Here is a 17,660-nt window from a genome sequence, read left to right on the forward strand (position 1 = left end):
ACTATAGTGTACACCCAAAACTAAAATAACACTGTATGTTAACTAACTGGAATTAAAATGAAAACTTCAAAAAAAAAAATGACAACTGTCCCTCCCTATCAGTAATTACTTTAAATGTAAACGGATTAAACTCCCTAATCAAAAGACAGGATTGGCAGAATGGATTTAAAAACTAGCATCCAACTACCTGCTGCGCACAAGACACTCACTTCAGATTTAAGGACACACACAAGCTGGAAGTGGAAGGGGAAAGATCCAGCATGCAAACAGAGATCAAACGAGAGTAGCAATGGGTACACTGGTATCAGAGAAACAAGACTGTAAGTAAGAAACCGCTACCAGATACAACGAGTTACATCATATGATGATAAAAGGACCATCTCTTGGAGAAGACAGAACAATTACAAATACTCAGGTACCGGGGCGCCTCACAGGCTCCATCCGGAGAGTGTGGGACTCTTGATGTCGGGGTCATGAGTTCGAGCCCCATGTTGGGTATAGAGAGGACTTAAATTAATAAAAAACTTTTAAAAGTTCAAGCAAGTATTTATGCACCAAACCTTGTAAGTCCTAAATATAGGAAGCAAACTTTGAAGCAGCAGCATGGTACTGGCCAGGACATGCAGACAGAGTGTCAGTAAGGAACAGAGGGTGTGAACAGACACACAGACACAGACCCCTCCACCCAACAACAGGAGAAGGCACATTCTTCTCAAGTGCACACAGAACAGTCTCCAGGACGGTCTACGTATCAGGCCCCCAAACAAGCATTAACAAACTTCAGGTTGAAACCATATAAAGTATCTTTCCCAATCTCAATAGAATGAAACTAGAAATAAATAGCACAAGAAAAACTGGGAAACCCAGTGATAGGTAGAAATTAAACAACTCTTCAAGAATGGTGGAAGAAGTCACAGAGGAAATTAGAAAAATAGCTTGAAACAAACACCAAACACCAAAACTTATGGGACGTAGCAAAGGCCACTCAGAGGAACGTTCATAGCCGTAAATGTGTGTGTGAAAAAGGAAGAACGATCTCAAATCAATGAGGTAACTTCACACTTCAAGAGATCAGAAAAAGCACACACTAAAGCCAAAGCAGTCAGAAGGAAGGAAATAACAGAGATCAGAGATAAATGAAACAGAGAACAGAAAAACAATGGAAAAAATCAACAGAACAGAGTTGTTTTTTGGAAGGATCAACAAAATTCACACACCCTTAACTAAATTAAGAAATAGAGAAGTCTCAAATAAGTAATATTAGAAATAAAAGAGGAAATAGTACAACCGACATCACAGAAATGAAAAGGATCAAGAAAGACTGATGTGAACAATTATGTTCCAAAAAAATGGACAGCCCAGATCAACGGATAAATTCCTAGAAACACACCAGGACTGAAAACATGAAGAAACAGGAAATGTGAATGACCAACAATGAGTAAATGCATTGAATAAGCAATAAAAAAACTTCCCAGCAAAGAAAAGCCCAGGACCAGATGGCTTCACTAGAAAATTAATACCAATCTTTCTCAAATGCTTCCAAAACACTGAAGAGGAGCCAACACCTCTAAGTGCCACCCTGATGCCAGAGCAGGCAGAGACCCTACAAGGACGCTGCAGATGGAAAGCCCTGGCGCAGACTGACACCAGCAAACCTGACTCAACAGTACAGATGAGGACCGGACACCATGACCAAAGGAGGTTTATTCAGGGCCTCAACACATGATGAGAGACCCTCATGATGACCCGAATCGACGCAGAAGCAGCATCTGACAAGATTCACTGTCCCTCTGTGACAAAAACAGCAGTAGCTGGGACTTCCTCCGCATGACAAAGGCTGACTTCCCGCTACCTGGGTGGGGGACGAAGGCACAGGGCCCCGGGGCTCCAGGTGCACACCTCACCCCGAGGGCCAGGACGGGCCAGTGCCGACGGAGCCGACAGACAGACCCAGAAGTGTCGGCATCTCTGCATTACAGACACGAGGGCTTGGGCCTTCCCCCAGAGCCTGTGTGGGCAGGAGCGGAGCAGGCCTGGGGTGTGCACTTGCCCCCAACCACCTGGGAGACCGGGGCAGCCAGCTGAGCTTCCCCCCGCCCCCCCCCCCCCCGGGAGCACACCTCGAGAGCCACGGGTGGTGTGGCTCGCAGTAGCCACATCACTCAGTTTCTATGTGGTAGGATGTCTGCCCATCTTGTGTTCTTGTTGACCCAAATGGTGTGCTCTTCACGCAAACCAGCCTCCGCAGAACCACCCCAGCCCCTCCGTGGGCTCGCACAGGCTCCCCTGCCCTGGTCACCCAGGACCAGGTGCCACACATCTGGGACAGCTTCTGTGCAGGCAATCCTAAAGCTGCTCACCCTGCCTCACCTGCTCCTTCCCACAGAGACCACAACACAGGCTCTCGCGCACATTTCCACCCTCTCTGCTTCCTGACCCACTCTGGTCCTTCACAGGTGGCCCCGGGGCCTGGCCCGCCCCTCCTCCTAGGAACTGTAAGTAGCAAACTATCTTCTCATGACAGTTGTCCCCTGATCTATTGGTGTTACCATACCCAAATAATAACAAGACCTAGCTTCAAACACGCCCCGCCCTCCGAAGTTGGCTCACAACAGTGCGGGCACGAGGCTGCCCTTGGCCCACCCTTCACCCGCCAGGCCTGTCTTGTCGCCAGTACTGTGTCCACCGGGCCAGTAGATCTGGCATCTCCTGCGCTGCTCGTGGGACCCGGTCACTTACACCATTCTCCCCGCACAGGCGGTGTCTCTGAGCCAGGGGCCCCTGGCTCCATTTCCTCATCCCCACACATCCCAGTGCAGAGCTCGGAGCCCAAGATGCTGTCGGGGTGCACATGGGCTCTCGCACAGCAGACCCACCATGCCATGGGCACAGCTGCTTCCTGGGGCGTCTGCTCGGGGCTCCGTTCCCACCCCTGCCACGCCCCATGGTGACCCTCGGTTCCCGTTCATAACACAGGAGCTCTGCAAGGTGGGCAGCCAGCCCTGGCAAAGGATGTGGTGGTGGCTCCGTGAGCAGCCTACCACCATGGCCCCAGGGGTGGGGTCCCTGTTCCCCTGTTTGGACACAGAACCTAGGCCTGGGGGTGAGGTCATCACTGAGGTGCTGGGGCCCCTGCCCTCCCTGCCGACCCATCGCCAGGCCTCTCTGACCTCACAAACCCTCAGAAAAGCCCCTGCCACCCCAAGACGCGAGGGCGGCCTACCTTGGCCGGGTCCGCAGGGGCCTCCGGGGGGGCGTCCTCGGGGTCAGGCTCCTCACCGCTACCTTCGCCCACGTCGCTATCGGCCGCCTCCTGCAGGGCCTTGCCTTCTGGGGCTGCGTCTAGGTGCGGCCCCGGGACTGCGGGGCCCCGGCCTGCCTCGCTGCCCTCCTCACAGGGGAACTGGTCACTAGCCATGCTGCAGGACGGACTGTCGATCCCACTGTCCCGGTTGGGGAGTTTAGCAGCACCGTTCAGCTCCCCCGAAGGGCCTGTGCCTGCGGGGCCATTCCCTGCAGCAGCTGGGCTGCCAGGGCTCCTGGGGTCAGGGTCCTTGCTGTGGGCTCTAGGCCCGAGTGGCAGTGCTCGCAGCTTCCCTGGGTCTGCCCTCGGGAGCTCCAGGGAGGAACAGCCAGGCCCAGAGTTCGGCTCCCCCAGGGCAGCGACAGGGGCCTGGGCTGTTGATGAGCCCCCTCCTGACTCCATCCTCACAGCTAAGCTGCCTGAGCTCCGTGGGGAGCTGGCCGGGGGGCTGCCTGTGGGGGGAAATGAGCAGGGTCAGTGCCAGCCAGGCTTGGACCACCCCTGCACGCAGCCCAGAGCGCAGCCCCCAGGCATGTCCCCCCAGAGAAGGGCGGAGGTGGGAGCGGACCGTGTGCGAACAGCCCACACAGCTCCAGCTGGGTCCTGTCCAGGCAGGCTTTGGGGAATGGCAAATGGAAAGCATTTTAAAAATAAATTTCTTCTGTTTAAAAAAAAAAAAAAAAAGGAAAGAAGGAAGGAAAAGAGACAGAGAAAGAGAAGGAAACAGGGAGGAAAGGAGGAGGGAAGGAATCCCACAGCGTGAAGCCACCTGCCACTCAACATATTTAAACCACACGCACAAAAATAACCATCGTGAGCATGGTGGGTCAGGTCAGCTGGGTGCTCCGCACCCTGGGATGTGGTTCTGAGGGGCCCCCTCGGCATCACTGCGGCCCGCACCATCCAGACCCTCCCCGGGCCAGGGAGGCCAAGGCTTTGCCCCAGATTCCCCCCCCCCCCCCCCGCAAAGCTTCCTGGAGCTGCTTGTTGCTTTCCCTGCCCCCCTCTCCTGGACGCCGGCACAGAGGAGAGGCGAGTGAGGAATCGTGGGAGAGGTGAGGGGGATGGAGCCAGGGAAGATCGACAGTCCCCAGAGTCTTCCTTTGACCCCACTCACCTGGTGCCCAGGTCTCCAGGGAGGGCTCTGCTCTTGGCTCCCTGCCGGCCATGCTCGGGGTCTGGGTTGGCTGCCTCAGGCTGTGAGCATGAGCGGGGCTGGGAGGCTGGCTGAAAATCTCCTTCCTGTCCAGCAGGTTTGGAACAGGGGTCCTGAAACAACAGGATAGGAGCATGAAAGCTGCCTTCTTCACCGCACCTGCAGGGGCCAGGTGTCAGACCAGCTCCAAAGGCAGAGAGTGGAAGGGCAGCTCCGTGGCCCCGCCCAGCGTGGCCAGCCCTGGACAGGTCATGGGCCGCAGGCAGACGGAGCACGTGGCTTCCTGCTGAGTGCAGGGGCAGCTCTGAGTGCCCAGCCCGAAACTCCAGGCCAGAACTGACCATCCCCGCCCGTAGCGCCCACGCCAGAGAGGTGGGGACCCACCCGTTGTGTAGAGGGCCAGGGGGCACCTCCCAGCCACACCCAAGCACCCTCCTGACACCTGCACACACAGGCACCCAGGGCTCACACCCACGATCAGCCTAGCGGCCCACAGCTCCAGCACACACTCCCCTCCAGGCCGAAGAACCATCCCTGGACACACAGCTCTCCCTCACTCTCACACAGAGCCATAAACGTGTCCAGAGCCTGCCCCTCGGTGCCTCGCAGGCGGGAAGACCTCCAGGCAGAGTGCGGGAAGCGCTGCTGCCACGCTGGGACTGCTGAGCCCAAGAGGCCCTGGCTCCGCCTGTGACACCTGGACACCGCCGCACAGCCGGCTTGCCATGTGGCCAAACTGCCCCGGGGAGGACCTCTCTCTAAGTGACGGCAAAGCCGGAGCAGGGTGCACACGCATCGCGGCCCCGGCCATGTTCTTGACGGGCTTAACGGGGAGAAATAAGAAGGGCTCCAAACAGAAAGGACGTGCTTTTCTGCATTCCTTTCATAGCACAAGAGATAAACCCGGGTTCCCTGCCCAGCACGCAGACATGACACAGCCCTGCAAACGCGCCGGTGGAATGCCGGCCACGCGCTCAGCCTCTGTGTGTCCAGTGTGGCCTCCGGAGGCAGGTGGAACCTCTGCAACCCCACCTCAGGGTGCCCGCTTCTGGTTGCCCTCTGCCAGGCAGTGAAGCACAACGCCCCCGACAGGTGAAAACTGGTGCAGTGCGCCCTTAGTCGCCGTAATTCCTGCAGGGACAGGGCCCCGCATGGACCCGAGGGACAGTGCAGGAGACCAAGCAGGAGGAGGTCACGGGGCAGAGCACTGGAAGGAGAGCCCCTTCAGGGGGCAGAGGCTCCCCACAGGGAGCTCTGCTCAGGTCCCAGGACGCCCACCCGTTTACTAGCAGCATCACTGCTTCCCCGAACAGTGCTCTGAGCCGTGACGAGAGCTCGAGCCAGGGCAGCCGTGCATGCGTCCACAGATGCGGACACACACCTCCAGCTTCCAGAGGTGAAAGCCCCCAAGTGTGAGCTTGAGGCCTGCAGGAGGGGGACTTGTAGACGCTGTAGAAGATGAGCAGGTCTGGGGGGAGAGGGGGACAGCAACAGAAACCATCCACACTGAAGCGCACACAGAGAGCGACGGGAGCAAACGTCCTGCAGCACAACATACATGTAGCTGGAGTCCCAGAAGGGGAACGGGCAGGAGGTGTCTGCAGAATAACGACCACCGTGGTGAATCCTAACAAACACCAAGGAAGATGATACACAAACCTCTCCAGGACACTGAGCGATGGCTCCGGAGAGACCTGTGCACAGTGGAAGCCGACGGGCAGAAGACAAGGGACACACCTGCCTTTCCGTCTACACAGAGTTCCAGGAGACACACATGAACCGGTGGTCTGGGACGATGCACGGGCTCTTGCCGTCGTGACTGGGGAGACCGTCTCACGGGTACGCACGCATGTTGAGACATCAGGTTTGCACCGTGCACACGCACGGTCCACCGTGTCAGTATAGCTCACAGATGACGATGCCTCCGACTTGAGCCAACTTGGCAAGTCGATGCTCCCCAAGTGCCATCTTTTTTTAAGTTTTCATTTATTTATTTGAGAGAGAGCACGGCGAGAGAGCAATTGCACAAAAGCAGGGGGAGCAGCAGAGGGAGAGGGAGAAGCAGGCTCCCCACTGAGCTGGGAGCCGGACGCGGGACTCGATCCCAGGCCCTGAGATCATGACTGGAAGGCACACACTTCACTAAAGTGAAGCCACCCAGGCGCCCCCCAAGTGCCACTTTTACAGAAGGGACAGGGGTCGGGCCGAGCACAGGTGGCAGGCCCGCAGCCTGGGGAGGCTCCAGCAGCCCTGGTGCCCACCTGGTCATTCCTATCCCGAGGAGTGGGGTGCACCCTTCCCCTGGAGACCTGTGAGCCATGACCACCTCGTCTTCCAAGGGCAGCAGAACCAGCTCAGCCAGACAGGAAAGCCCAAAGCTCAACACAAAGATGTCCCACAGGGAGCCGAGTGTGGGGTACAACAGTGGAGACCACCGCCCCCAGTCTGATTCAGGAAGCCGTGGGATGCAGCCCACGGCCTTGCTCACCGTGGGACTGGTCTCCCCGCTGCCTTTCCACGTCCAAGGTCAGCACCAGAGAAGGCCAGCCCAGGTCCCACCTGCCCTCCACACTGCATGGGGGAGCAGGGGCTCTGGGGGAGGGAACACACATACGCACACGTGCCCACACCTACACACGTGCTTCCGTACCACACACACATGTGTGCACACATGCACCACGTGCCAGGAGCCATTCTCAGCACCTCTGTACACTCGCACTCACAGACACCAAGGTGGGTGATGTTCTGTGTTTCAGATGAGGAAGCCAAGGCTGCCCCTGGCCATGCTGGCCTGGAGAACCAGCCCCTGGACTCCGGGCTGGGCTCCAGGCTCATTCTGACACATCCAGGGCCAGGGTGGGGGTGGGTACGAGCACAGGAGGAGCCACAGAGCTGTCGTCAGCCATCTCTCTCTGGCCCCGGCTCTCGCCTTAGAGACGCTGAGCCCTCAGCTGAATGAGGCTGGCTCCTGCCAACCCCAGGAGACTCCGCCAGGGCCCGGAGCCCCGGACACCTTAGGCCGCTACCACCCAGCATCAAAGCCCCAGCACCGAGCCTGGGGGAGGTTCGGGCGCTGGAGAAGGATGGAGAAATTAAATGCGCAGGGCGCTGTGGACCACTTACGTGGCTCTGGAGCTCTGGCACTGCCCGGTGGCTGCCCGAGACAGGCAGGGACGGTCCTGCACATGGGCCACAGGGCCGAGCACTACCCAGCCCCACCTGCTGCTAGATGTTCCCTCCTCGGGAGCAACACGGGCACCCGGCTAGAGCCCCCGCCATCCCCGTCTCTTGCCGCCTGGCACCTAGCATCCTGTCTGCTCCCTACTGACAGCAGCTACCTCTGGTTGGCCTCTGAAACTGTCCCACCTGACCGGCACCAGCCCTAGGATTGTTTGAGATGACGATGCTTAGTGGGGCTGCTCTCTCCCCACCAAGCTCGGGTGGTTGCTCACATGCAGCAGGTCACCTGAACAAGTCTGAAAATACACAGGGAGGTCCCTGTGCCACCACACCTGCACACAGGTCCACGCAGGGAGACGAGGCTGCAGAACCTATGAGGCCATGTAGCAGTAACCAGAGCTGCTTCGCTCCAGGGTCAGGCTCTGGAAACACAGCCCTTCTCCTGGGGCCTCAGCCTGGGGTCTCCATCCTGTCCGCTGAGCACACAGAGATTGGCACAGATGGTGGGGTACCACGTGTTCTGGGATGCTGTTGGGGTCAGTGAGACCTGGGGCCGGGGGCTGCAGGGCAAGCTGAGCACAGAGAAAAGGAGACAGATCAACAGGGCACCGTCCCTGTGTGCTGGGACGCCCTCCTCAGCTCATACCATCGCTTAAAGTTACCGTGCTTTCAAATGCTGTTCGAGTGACACGTCCTTTTTAGAAAACTTAGAAGTTGCAGAAAAACAAAAAGGAAATAAAAGCTCCCTGTCCCTGTGGCACTGGGATGCCTGAGTGGGCAGTGGCCTGTGGGCTGAATGGCCCAGTGGTGGCTCCTAGGGGGGCTGCAGGTTTTCTTAGAGATGCTGCTTTTGTTCCAATACAGAATTCCAACACCTGGTCCTCAAGAACGCTTTTCTCCCAGGAGAACTGAAAGCAGAGAATTGAACAGATACGTGCGCGCCCGTGACCACAACCGCGTTCTTCGCAGCAGCGGCAGCTCGCGTGCACAGGAGCCACAGAACGTTCCTCAGCCCGCAAGAGGCAGGACACTCTGACACCTGCCACAGCATGGACAGGCCTTGCGGACACGAGGCTGAGTGCCCGTCCCAGAAGGACAAGCACCGGGTGAGGTCCCTGGAGTCATCAAATCACACAGACAGAGTGGATGGCAGGTGCCAGGGGAGGGGGGTAGTGCTTAATGAGGACACAGTCCCAGTTGGTGAAGACGGAACATTCTGGAGACGGACAGGGAGGATGGCTGCACCGTGCGAACACATGTAAGGCCGCTGGACAAAGTGGTTTGGATGACAAATTTTATGTCACGTGTACTTTACCACAGAAAAACAGCTTTAAGAAAAGAACGTGTTTTAGAAAATTCTCATCAGAAGCTGTGTGAATGAGGGCTAAGCCAACAGTGATTCAAACGCCTAGAACTTATGGCCTGCCTGGGTCCTGGCCTAGACTCGCACACCCCCAGAAACCCCTGGGCGCCCCCGCAGGCACGCGGCTGTGGCGAGGGCCTGGCCCAGACCCAGCGCTGCCTGAAAACCTCCTGACCTGCTGCTACTTATACCGCCCCGGCCCTGCTGCCCTGCCCTCCAGAGACCCGGCCCGGGGGGCGGGGGGTTGCTGACACAGATGGGGGGGCGGGGGGCCCTGACACAGATGGGGGAGGGGGCTGCCGACACAGACCCAGAGGGAACAGACTGCGTCCAAGCTCCACCAGGCTCCCCCCATGTGGCCCCCACCGAGTCAACAAGGGCCTCATGGGGCCTCCTGTGTGGATCCAGGGAGATGGTCGTGCATCGTGCTGCTGGCCTGAGGCTCGGCGCCAGTGATGGGCTGCTACCACTTACCAGCTGGGCCTCCGGGGACAAGTTGCGCTTGACGATCCTCAGTTTTCTCCTCTGTAAAACGGACATAACTGCCCTGCAAAGTTCCCAAAGCCTGAGGCGGCGCACAGCACTGGACCCCACCCGGCCACATCCTATGTGTTTGGCAGCCCAGCAAACATACACGGCCAGAACAGCTTGCCAGGCTGATGGGCTTCGGCCACTGATGCAGCCTAAAGCTCCCAGGGCCCTGTCACCGGCTCCATGCTGCAGGACTTGCTGAGGCCACGCCAGGGCACAGTACCGATGATGTGTGCCCAAAGCTAGCTTAACAGAAGCTCCCAGACAGCAAGCCCGGAAATGCACTGGGTCCCGCGCAAGGAGTCACGACAGAAGAGCTGGTGCAGGCTCATGGGACCACATGACACGCAGAACACATGGCACGTGGGTGCACAGCACGCAGGTACACTGCACGCAGGAACCATGTGCACGGGGCCGCACGACACATGGGCCGCACGGGCATGGGGCCGCACGGCGCACAGATGCACACTACGCAGGAGCACAGCACACAGGACGCATGCACACGGGGCCGCACGACACGCAGGACGCACACGCACGGGGACGCACAGCACGCAGGTGCCCAGTACTCGGGTGCGCAGGACACACGCGCATAGGGCCGCACAGCACGCAAGACGCACGCGCACGGGGCCACACGGCATGCAGGTGCACTGCACACAGGACGCACGTGCGGACCCCGTGGGCTTGCAAAACCGACCACCTGAGCTGCTTCCGCTTAATCTTTTCACTTATACATAATGTTCTTCTTTTCCTTCCTAGTTTTATTTTCTACTATTAACACTCGCATTCTCGTGTGCTTTATTTGTATGTCCCATTCTGTTTTTGTTTCGCTGTCGTCCGGGGCTGTAACTACAGACACCAAATCACTGTGTGTTGTGGTGGAGCACAGACCGGTCCCCACGCAGCAACCAGCTGTGCAGCAGAACAAGCTGCGTCTGGGCGGGCCCGCGAAGCTCTGGAGCCCTGATGGTGACCTAGTGTCGGACCCGCGTGCACAGGGCAGAGGTCCTAGGCCGACCTCCGGCACCCTGGGCTCCCCATGCTTATGTCTGAGACATTCACCATAAGACCTAGTGAAACGAACAGACGAGAACCTTCCAAAAGCTTCCCACTGCACGGAGATCCTGACCATGCTCCCGGGGCCACCCTGTGTGCGTGCAGCCTGGCCCCACTCACTCCAGGGGTCAATGCCGCTGGGGATGGGGGAGGCTCCGCACGGACACCCCCCATCACTCTCACTGCTGCCCTGGGACCCCCGCCTGGGGTCACTCTCACTGCCGCCCCGGGGGGGGAGGCCTCCCCACGAGGACAGGTCTCATCTGACTGCACAGTGACCTGCCAGGTTATTGTGCAAAAGGGAGACCAGGCAGCAGGTTCACTCTCCCAAAGCCACACACTCGTGGGGGCTAGAGCATCACATCCTGGGTGCACATGCACTTCATGGGGGTCCACTGGAGCCCCCAGAGCCGACGGGAAAGGTCAGTCACTGCCCACCTCACTGGATGCCTACGTGGTGACCAATCATCACCACCATACCTGTGATCCCAGACGGAGGGAACAGAGTCCCAGACAGAAGGAACAGCATCCCAGGGGAAGGAACAGAGTCCCAGGCGGAGGGAACAGCATCCCAGACAGAGGGAGCAGGGCAAAGGAGAATCAGCCCAGCCATCTGGAGAAGTGTACCTGGAGACTGAGGAGGTAGAACGTAGGGGTTGGAGCCAGGATGGGTCTCCCAGCCGTGGGCAGCCAGGGGACCGTGCAGGTGAGTGATGCTCCATTCAGGGCTGGGTTCACGTGTCCTACAGTCTGACTTCCACACTCACCCCCTTTACTGAGGTGCCTCACTCTCCTCATCTGTCAGTGGGGGTCATGAGAACCCACCTGGGACAGGTATGGAGGATGTGGGGAGGCCGGTGCTCCCAGCAGCTGCACCACTGTCACTGTTCGGAGTCCAAGGACATCCCCATCCCTGGGCTCTCGAGGGGCTCAGGGCAGCAAAGCTGCCATTAGCTCCCCATCTGAGCTCTGGCCTTCACAGACCAACTGAAGGTCAGGCCTCTGTGGGTCAGAGCACACAGTCCTGTCCAGCTTCGGGGGCCCCTGAACTTTTGGAGGTGCTGGCCTTTGTGGGGAGACAGACATCAAAGCCAAGGAGGGGAACCAGGGCCTCTGGCCTCCTGCAAACACCCAGCTGGAGACAAACCACTTCCTCCCCGCGTACCCGACCCCGCCCGGCCCCAGCGAGCTGTCAGGCTCTGAAGGTGTAAGTGGGGCCCAGCTGGGCAGCATGCAGGCCAAGGCCCAGGGCTCCCGATGTCTCCTCTCTTTTAGGAGTAGCCAAGTGCTCAACCAGTTGCCTGCAAGCCCTGAGGGTCCCAGGAGCCAGGTGCTCTGAGTACAGCCGCGCCCCTGAACACACCCCTGCTCTGCACAAACACGGCACCGTCTGGCTCCGCCCCGCCGCCTTCCAGGACGTTCCCCCCCAGGAGTCGGCGCCTGGAGTCGGCAGGGTGGGCATCCCAGGGTGTCCTCCTCCGCAGTAGCACCACCACAGCCAAGCCCCATCGGTGTCTAAACTGCATCAGATTGCCGAGGAACCTTCCAGAGCCACACGTTTTGTGAGAAGGCCTACCCTCCTAGGGACTGCGTGGACCACTCACCCTTCCTCGGCCCAGGTAAAGGAAGACCCGCATTGCCCAGGGCCTCGGGGACAGGTGCGCAGGCTTGGCCCATGTGGGGGTCACCCTGACCCGGGTCAGCCTCAGACCCCGGCCCCTCCTGGGCTCAGTTCATCTTAGCAAGAGTCTGAGGCGTCCCAGACGACACCCAGTGCTGTCCCGGCTGATGGCACGCTTGCTGCAGGCTGTGCCCACAACACGCTGGCTCTTCACAAATCAAGCCAGGGGTACCCCAGGAGCCAAAGGAGCACAGACACACCACTCACCCACCGCCACATGGCTTCCTGCCTGGAAGCCACCAACCCCCAGCTGCTCCTGCTCTCAACCCCCTCATCCCCAAAAGTGCCCCTTGCAGGAGCTGCACAGGCCCTGGGGGCCACTGAAGACCCCAGGGCTGGCACCACTCACCTGCTGTCCCGGGAGGGCGCACTTCTGCCCAGGGCTGACTTCAGGCTGCAGCAAAACACAACTTCCTTTTGCGGGTTTTGCAATACGGGTCACCAGAGACGGTGCCTTCGCATTTCCGTATCGTCACACGCCCAAGTTCACCGGTTCCCCAGCTGCCTCCTCTGTGAAAATACAGCCCAGGCGGGCTGGAGAGCTGTCCAGGCCCACCGAGAGCCTCTGCACCACGGCCTGTGGCGGTTTAACGGCGCCCTGAGCCGTCCCAGGGTGGAGGCCACGCTGGCCGCAGCCTTCCCCCTCCACCGCGCCTCATGGGCTTCTGGGCACAGACCTGCGGGTACCCGACACCGGGGCCCTCAGGGGGTCCAGCAGGCCTGAGCAGGCCCGGGGACCCTCAGAGGAGCACCCTTGTCACGGGGCAGCTCGGCGACCCCAGGAGAAAGTAAGTGCACGAAGACGTGCAATCCTACAGAGCTTAGAGCGTGAGCTCTGCACGCGTTCCAACAGTGGCTTGTTCGTCCCGCCCTGCACGCTTCTTGAGACACAAACGGATTTCTTTGAGCCTTGGTGTCCTCGTTGCTGGCAGGGGGTCACCGTGGAGCCCCCCCCAGGGGCGGCGCCTCGCAGCCAGGGAACACGCGAGCGTGAGGAAGTGGGCACAGGGCGGCTAACAAGGGCGTTTCTCCAGCCCACGCGGACCTGCCGCGCGCATGCCCAGAGCGCACCGCGGAGGCTGCCCACGCACTCCCCAGGGCTGTCCGCCCAGCAGGGTCGCTCCCGTGCTCAGTTGTTGGGGGTGGGGGGGTGGTCAGGCTGCAGACACTACCGTCCTTCCCTCCAGATGGTCCTCCTTTTAGCCCAGGATTTGAGGAAGTCTGTGAGGAAGGGGCTGACTGACCGGTCAGTGGTAGCGCCGTGCACACGGACACAGGTGCGCCTCCCTCCAGGCACGGGAAGACCCAGGTGAGCTCGCATGGTGCCTACCGTCCGGCCCCCAGCCGCCGCTGAGGACCAGCGCTGCCCCACCCAGCAGGTGACAGGACGGTGGCCCCTGTCTCAGAGGCATTTGGGCTCACACCCCGGCTCTCGGGCTGAGAACCTCAGAGCCTCAGGTCCTCTGCCATAAAATGGGAAGGAGACTGGGCGCACAGAGTTTTTGTGAGGAACGGGGGCGTGGCCTGTGGCGGGGGGAGGGGCCTTCCAGGCGCCAAGAGCAGCACCTGCCACCTTCCCCAGCACGGCCCTTGCCTGCTGACACCTCCGAGCCAGGAGACTGGCAAGGAGACCCCAGAGGGACAGAGCCCTGTTGCGCAGAAATGGCCTACGGAGGCAGGGCTGTGTTCGGGCATTAGCCCAGGTGTCACGACCCAAAGGTGATGGGCAAAAAGTGGAGTGGGGTGCAGCCTGGCTGGAATGCATCAGGCGGGGGACCTCTCGGCCTGGGGGGTGGCACCATCCAACAAGGAACGCACTAGCCCTCGTGTTTCATCGGATAGAATGTTAAGCAGCATACCATGGCCCCTCGTGGCTGTTTCATGGGCACTTCCTTGAGCTCAAGAGCGTGGGACAGTGGTACGGCTTCCACTTTCTCCCAGGGAGTGGAATGAGCACGTGGGCTGGCTCCCGGCAGCAGGCAGGGCCACCAGAGCCATGTGCCTCCTCCAGCCCTGGCCCCTCATTAAACACATTGAGAATTAATGTGTTTATTTCTTTGTAAACAAAACATGTCAGGATAACCAGATTCTCGGGCCACCTGGGTGGCTCAGTCGTTAAGCATCTGCCTTTGGCTCAGGTCATGATCCCGGGGTCCTGGGATCGAGCCCCACATTGGGCTCCCTGCTCGGCAGGAAACCTGCTTTTCCCTCTCCCACTCCCCCTGCTTGTGTTCCCTCTCTCGCTGTGTCTCTCTCTGTCAAATAAATAAAATCTTAAAAAAAAAAAAAAAGATAACCAGATTCTCTCTCCTGCCTTTTAGGAGAATTCTGGGCACAAACAACATTAACATTCAGTGTTTACTGAACACATTGTGGCGCCGCAGTTCGGATCCGACATTCTGCAGTCTGGTATTCTGCCAGGCTCACTTCTGGACAGATGGAGTCTGCTATGTGGGCACGGACACTGGGAGAAGGAACCCTCTGCACTGTCTTTGCAACTTGTCTGCACATCTAGAATTAGTCCAAAATCAAAGGCTTTTAAGTTCAACATTTAGTGTTTCCGTGGTTGGAGCAATCCTGCTGTGGGACCACGAGCCACGTTGCTTCTCTAGAATCTTGTTTCTTCCAGCATTTCACATCCTGAAAAGCTCCCTTGCTCCTCGGTGGTCATGGAGGCAGCACGAGGGACAAAGGATGGTAAAGACAGTCACCAGACACAGAGCAGTCTGTCTGATGTTTACATGTGTGGAGCTGCCTCGACTCAACCCACCCTTGGTTTTGTGGCAAAATGGCTTGGTTTTGTGTTTTTAAGATTCAGATGGCTGGCCCCCATTGGATGAGTCACCTCCATTATTGAGTCTGGGTGAGGGGTGAGGGATGAGTGGGCTGTGGAATGATCCAGAAACTGATAGCTCAGGGCAAAGTTCAGGAACAGCCCGCTCAGGGAAAAGGGAATGTCAGTGGCCCGCACACACGTGATGAGACAGCTACAGCCCACACCCAAGTACCTTCTCTCCCCATCAGGTTAGCAGAGAGCCCTCCACATGATGGGGGGGACAGAAGCGGACATTTGCCCTTTGACCCAGCACTCGCCACTCCAGAAATCGGTGCTGGCTGTACCCGCACAGGTGCACAGCAGCAAGGTACCAGGTGGTTCCTGTGCCAGGGCAGGTAAGAGCAAGGCTGGAAACACCAAGGCCCACCTTGAGAGCCCCGGCGGGTCGACCCCGTGGTCCCCTCCAAGTGCAGAGAAACCCCTGTCTGATGGGTGGAGTGGCCAGACCTCCTCACGGGCAGACACAGACAGTCATTAGGACGGGATGGCCACCTGGCTGCCAGATGTTCTCGTTGTGAGCTCTGTAAACTCTTAAAAACGGTTCTGGGAAAACATGCTCGCCTCTCTACGCAGGGGAACCACAAACAGGGCAAATTGTTGACGCTTGATAAGTGAATTCCTGCATCTTTTCCGTAAGTTTGAAAAACTTAAAAAGCTGTTTAAGATGACTGTCTTACGGATGCAGACAGGATGAGAGTGAAAGCTCTCTCAGATCTTTTTGGTTCTTCAACCACGTAACCATACTGTCTATTTTTCAATTTAATAATTTTCATACGACCATGGTAACAAACACAAATTTTAAAATTCCACTTCTTCTCATGGTTTGTCCCCATGGCAAAGGTGGCACACAGCCAAGACTCAGGCTGGTGCTCCATAGGCAAGCACAGAGGAGCAGAGGGAGCACGAGGAGGAGGAGGCCGGGAGGGAGCACGGAGAGCAGAGGCGACCGGGGAGGGAGCACGGAGAGCAGAGGCGACCGGGGAGGGAGCACGGCTATACCCCAGAGAAGAAGGAAGGCCTGAAAAGGAGCCAGCAGTGTTTGGGGAGCCCCCCGTCCCCGCACCTGTGGACAGCGATCGGGAGCCTGGATGGAGACAGAGCCGACACTAGCCGCTCCAGCCCCGCCCCTGCCACGGCCCCTCCCTGCGTCCGGCCTCCGTCCCCAGTCCAGCTGTATTTGTCGTGGGGAAAACCGGAGATGTGAGTGTCTGACAATGGAGAACTGCTCCGCAGCATGGGTAGGGAGTCTCTCTGGTAAGTACAATGACTTAATTTATTAAGTAAGATAATTACTATAATAACAAATCACATTAAATTACAATAAGACGGGCGCCTGGGTGGCTCAGATGGTTAAGCGTCTGCCTTCGGCTCAGGTTATGATCCCAGGGTCCTGGGATCGAGTCCTGCACTGGGCTCCCTGCTTCTTGGGAGCCTGCTTCTCCCTCTGCCTCTCTCTCTCTCTCTCTCTCTCTCTCTCTCTCATGAATAAATAAAATCTTTAAAAAAAATTACAATAAGATAGGTGGTGTCACACAGGGGAAGAGAGAGGTATCAGTGGAACAGAACGGGGAGTCCAGATGTGCAATCACATGCATGCGGCGGCCGGGTTTTGGCGAAGGTGCTGGGGCTCGGGGCTGGGAAAGGAAAGCCCCCAGAGAGTGTGCTGCCGCCAGTGGACCAACATGAACAGGTGAGCCTTGACCATCTCACACACACACACAAACACAGCTGGAACGAAGCGCAGTGTTAACCCTGAGTGAGACTCTAGAGCTTCCAAAAACGCATAGGTGGAACGCCCACGCCCTGGAGGCCGGCAGGTGTCTCAGGCCTAAAAGCCACAGGAAAAACACTTGATAAACCGAACTTCATCATCATGAGAAACGTGTGCTCATCCAGAGGCCCCATGAAGAAGATGAAAGGGAGAGCCGAGGGCAGGAAGGAAATGTTTGTGATACTCTCTCTCTGACAGGACTTATGCACAGAATATATAAAAATTTCCTACAAATCAATAAAGAAAAAGACAAATAATTCAATAAAAACAAATTGAGGAATAGACTAGACCAGGCACTTGACTTTAAAAAGTTATCTGAATGGACAGTGAGCACCCAGGGAAGCGCTCCATGGCACCTGCATGACGGAAATGTAAGCTAAAGCCTCGGTGAGACTCCACCATGCCCCTCACATGGGGGCAAGGACGCGGGGCAAGCAGGAGTCTGTGACACAGTGCCAACCGAAGTGTAAAATCGTACAACTGCTCTGGAAAACCGCTCCTCATTTTCCCATGAAGTTGAGCATACACCTGCCTATGACCCAGCAGTTCCACTCCCGGGGATCTCCCCAGGAGAAGGGAAAACATCTGTCCACACACAGACCTGGTCACCATGTCCGTCGCAACCCGATTCATCATAAATCAGAACTGGAAATGAGCCAGATGTCCACCAACTGGAGAATGAATCAGCGAAGCGTGCAACCATGTATCAGCGAGATGTGGGTGGATCTCGCAAGAAGCCAGGTGCAAAAGGCTGCTCTAGATGAAGTTAAAGAACGGGCAGAACC

At 57.9% G+C, this 17,660-nt stretch overlaps 1 protein-coding gene and 1 long non-coding RNA gene across 5 annotated transcripts in view; one reads left to right on the top strand and one right to left on the bottom strand.

The window, feature by feature from the left end:
- FGD3 (FYVE, RhoGEF and PH domain containing 3) overlaps positions 1-13,392 on the bottom strand; it is a 34,394-nt gene extending 21,002 nt beyond the window's left edge. The window contains exons 1-3 of one of the 4 annotated variants that reach the window (XM_073878245.1): positions 12,618-13,338; positions 4,422-4,573; positions 3,224-3,756 (exon numbers count right to left, since the gene is read on the bottom strand). In XM_073878245.1, coding sequence (XP_073734346.1) covers positions 3,224-3,756; positions 4,422-4,473 — 585 coding nt within the window. In that variant the 5' untranslated portion in view covers positions 4,474-4,573; positions 12,618-13,338. Of the gene's footprint in view, positions 1-3,223; positions 3,757-4,421; positions 4,574-12,617 lie in introns of all 4 variants that reach the window. The other 3 variants (XM_073878244.1, XM_025891814.2, XM_073878246.1) reach the window with 3 other exon arrangements.
- LOC141370205 (uncharacterized) lies at positions 11,784-16,428 on the top strand. The gene is made up of 2 exons (XR_012374070.1): positions 11,784-12,206; positions 14,590-16,428. It is a non-coding gene; the product is annotated as an uncharacterized lncRNA (long non-coding RNA).
- Positions 16,429-17,660: the final 1,232 nt, after the last annotated feature.

The sequence above is a fragment of the Callorhinus ursinus genome, unplaced genomic scaffold, assembly GCF_003265705.2.
Source record: "Callorhinus ursinus isolate GAN/ISIS: 27379988/994484 unplaced genomic scaffold, GSC_fseal_2.0 scaffold28, whole genome shotgun sequence".
Taxonomy (NCBI): Eukaryota; Metazoa; Chordata; class Mammalia; order Carnivora; family Otariidae; genus Callorhinus; species Callorhinus ursinus.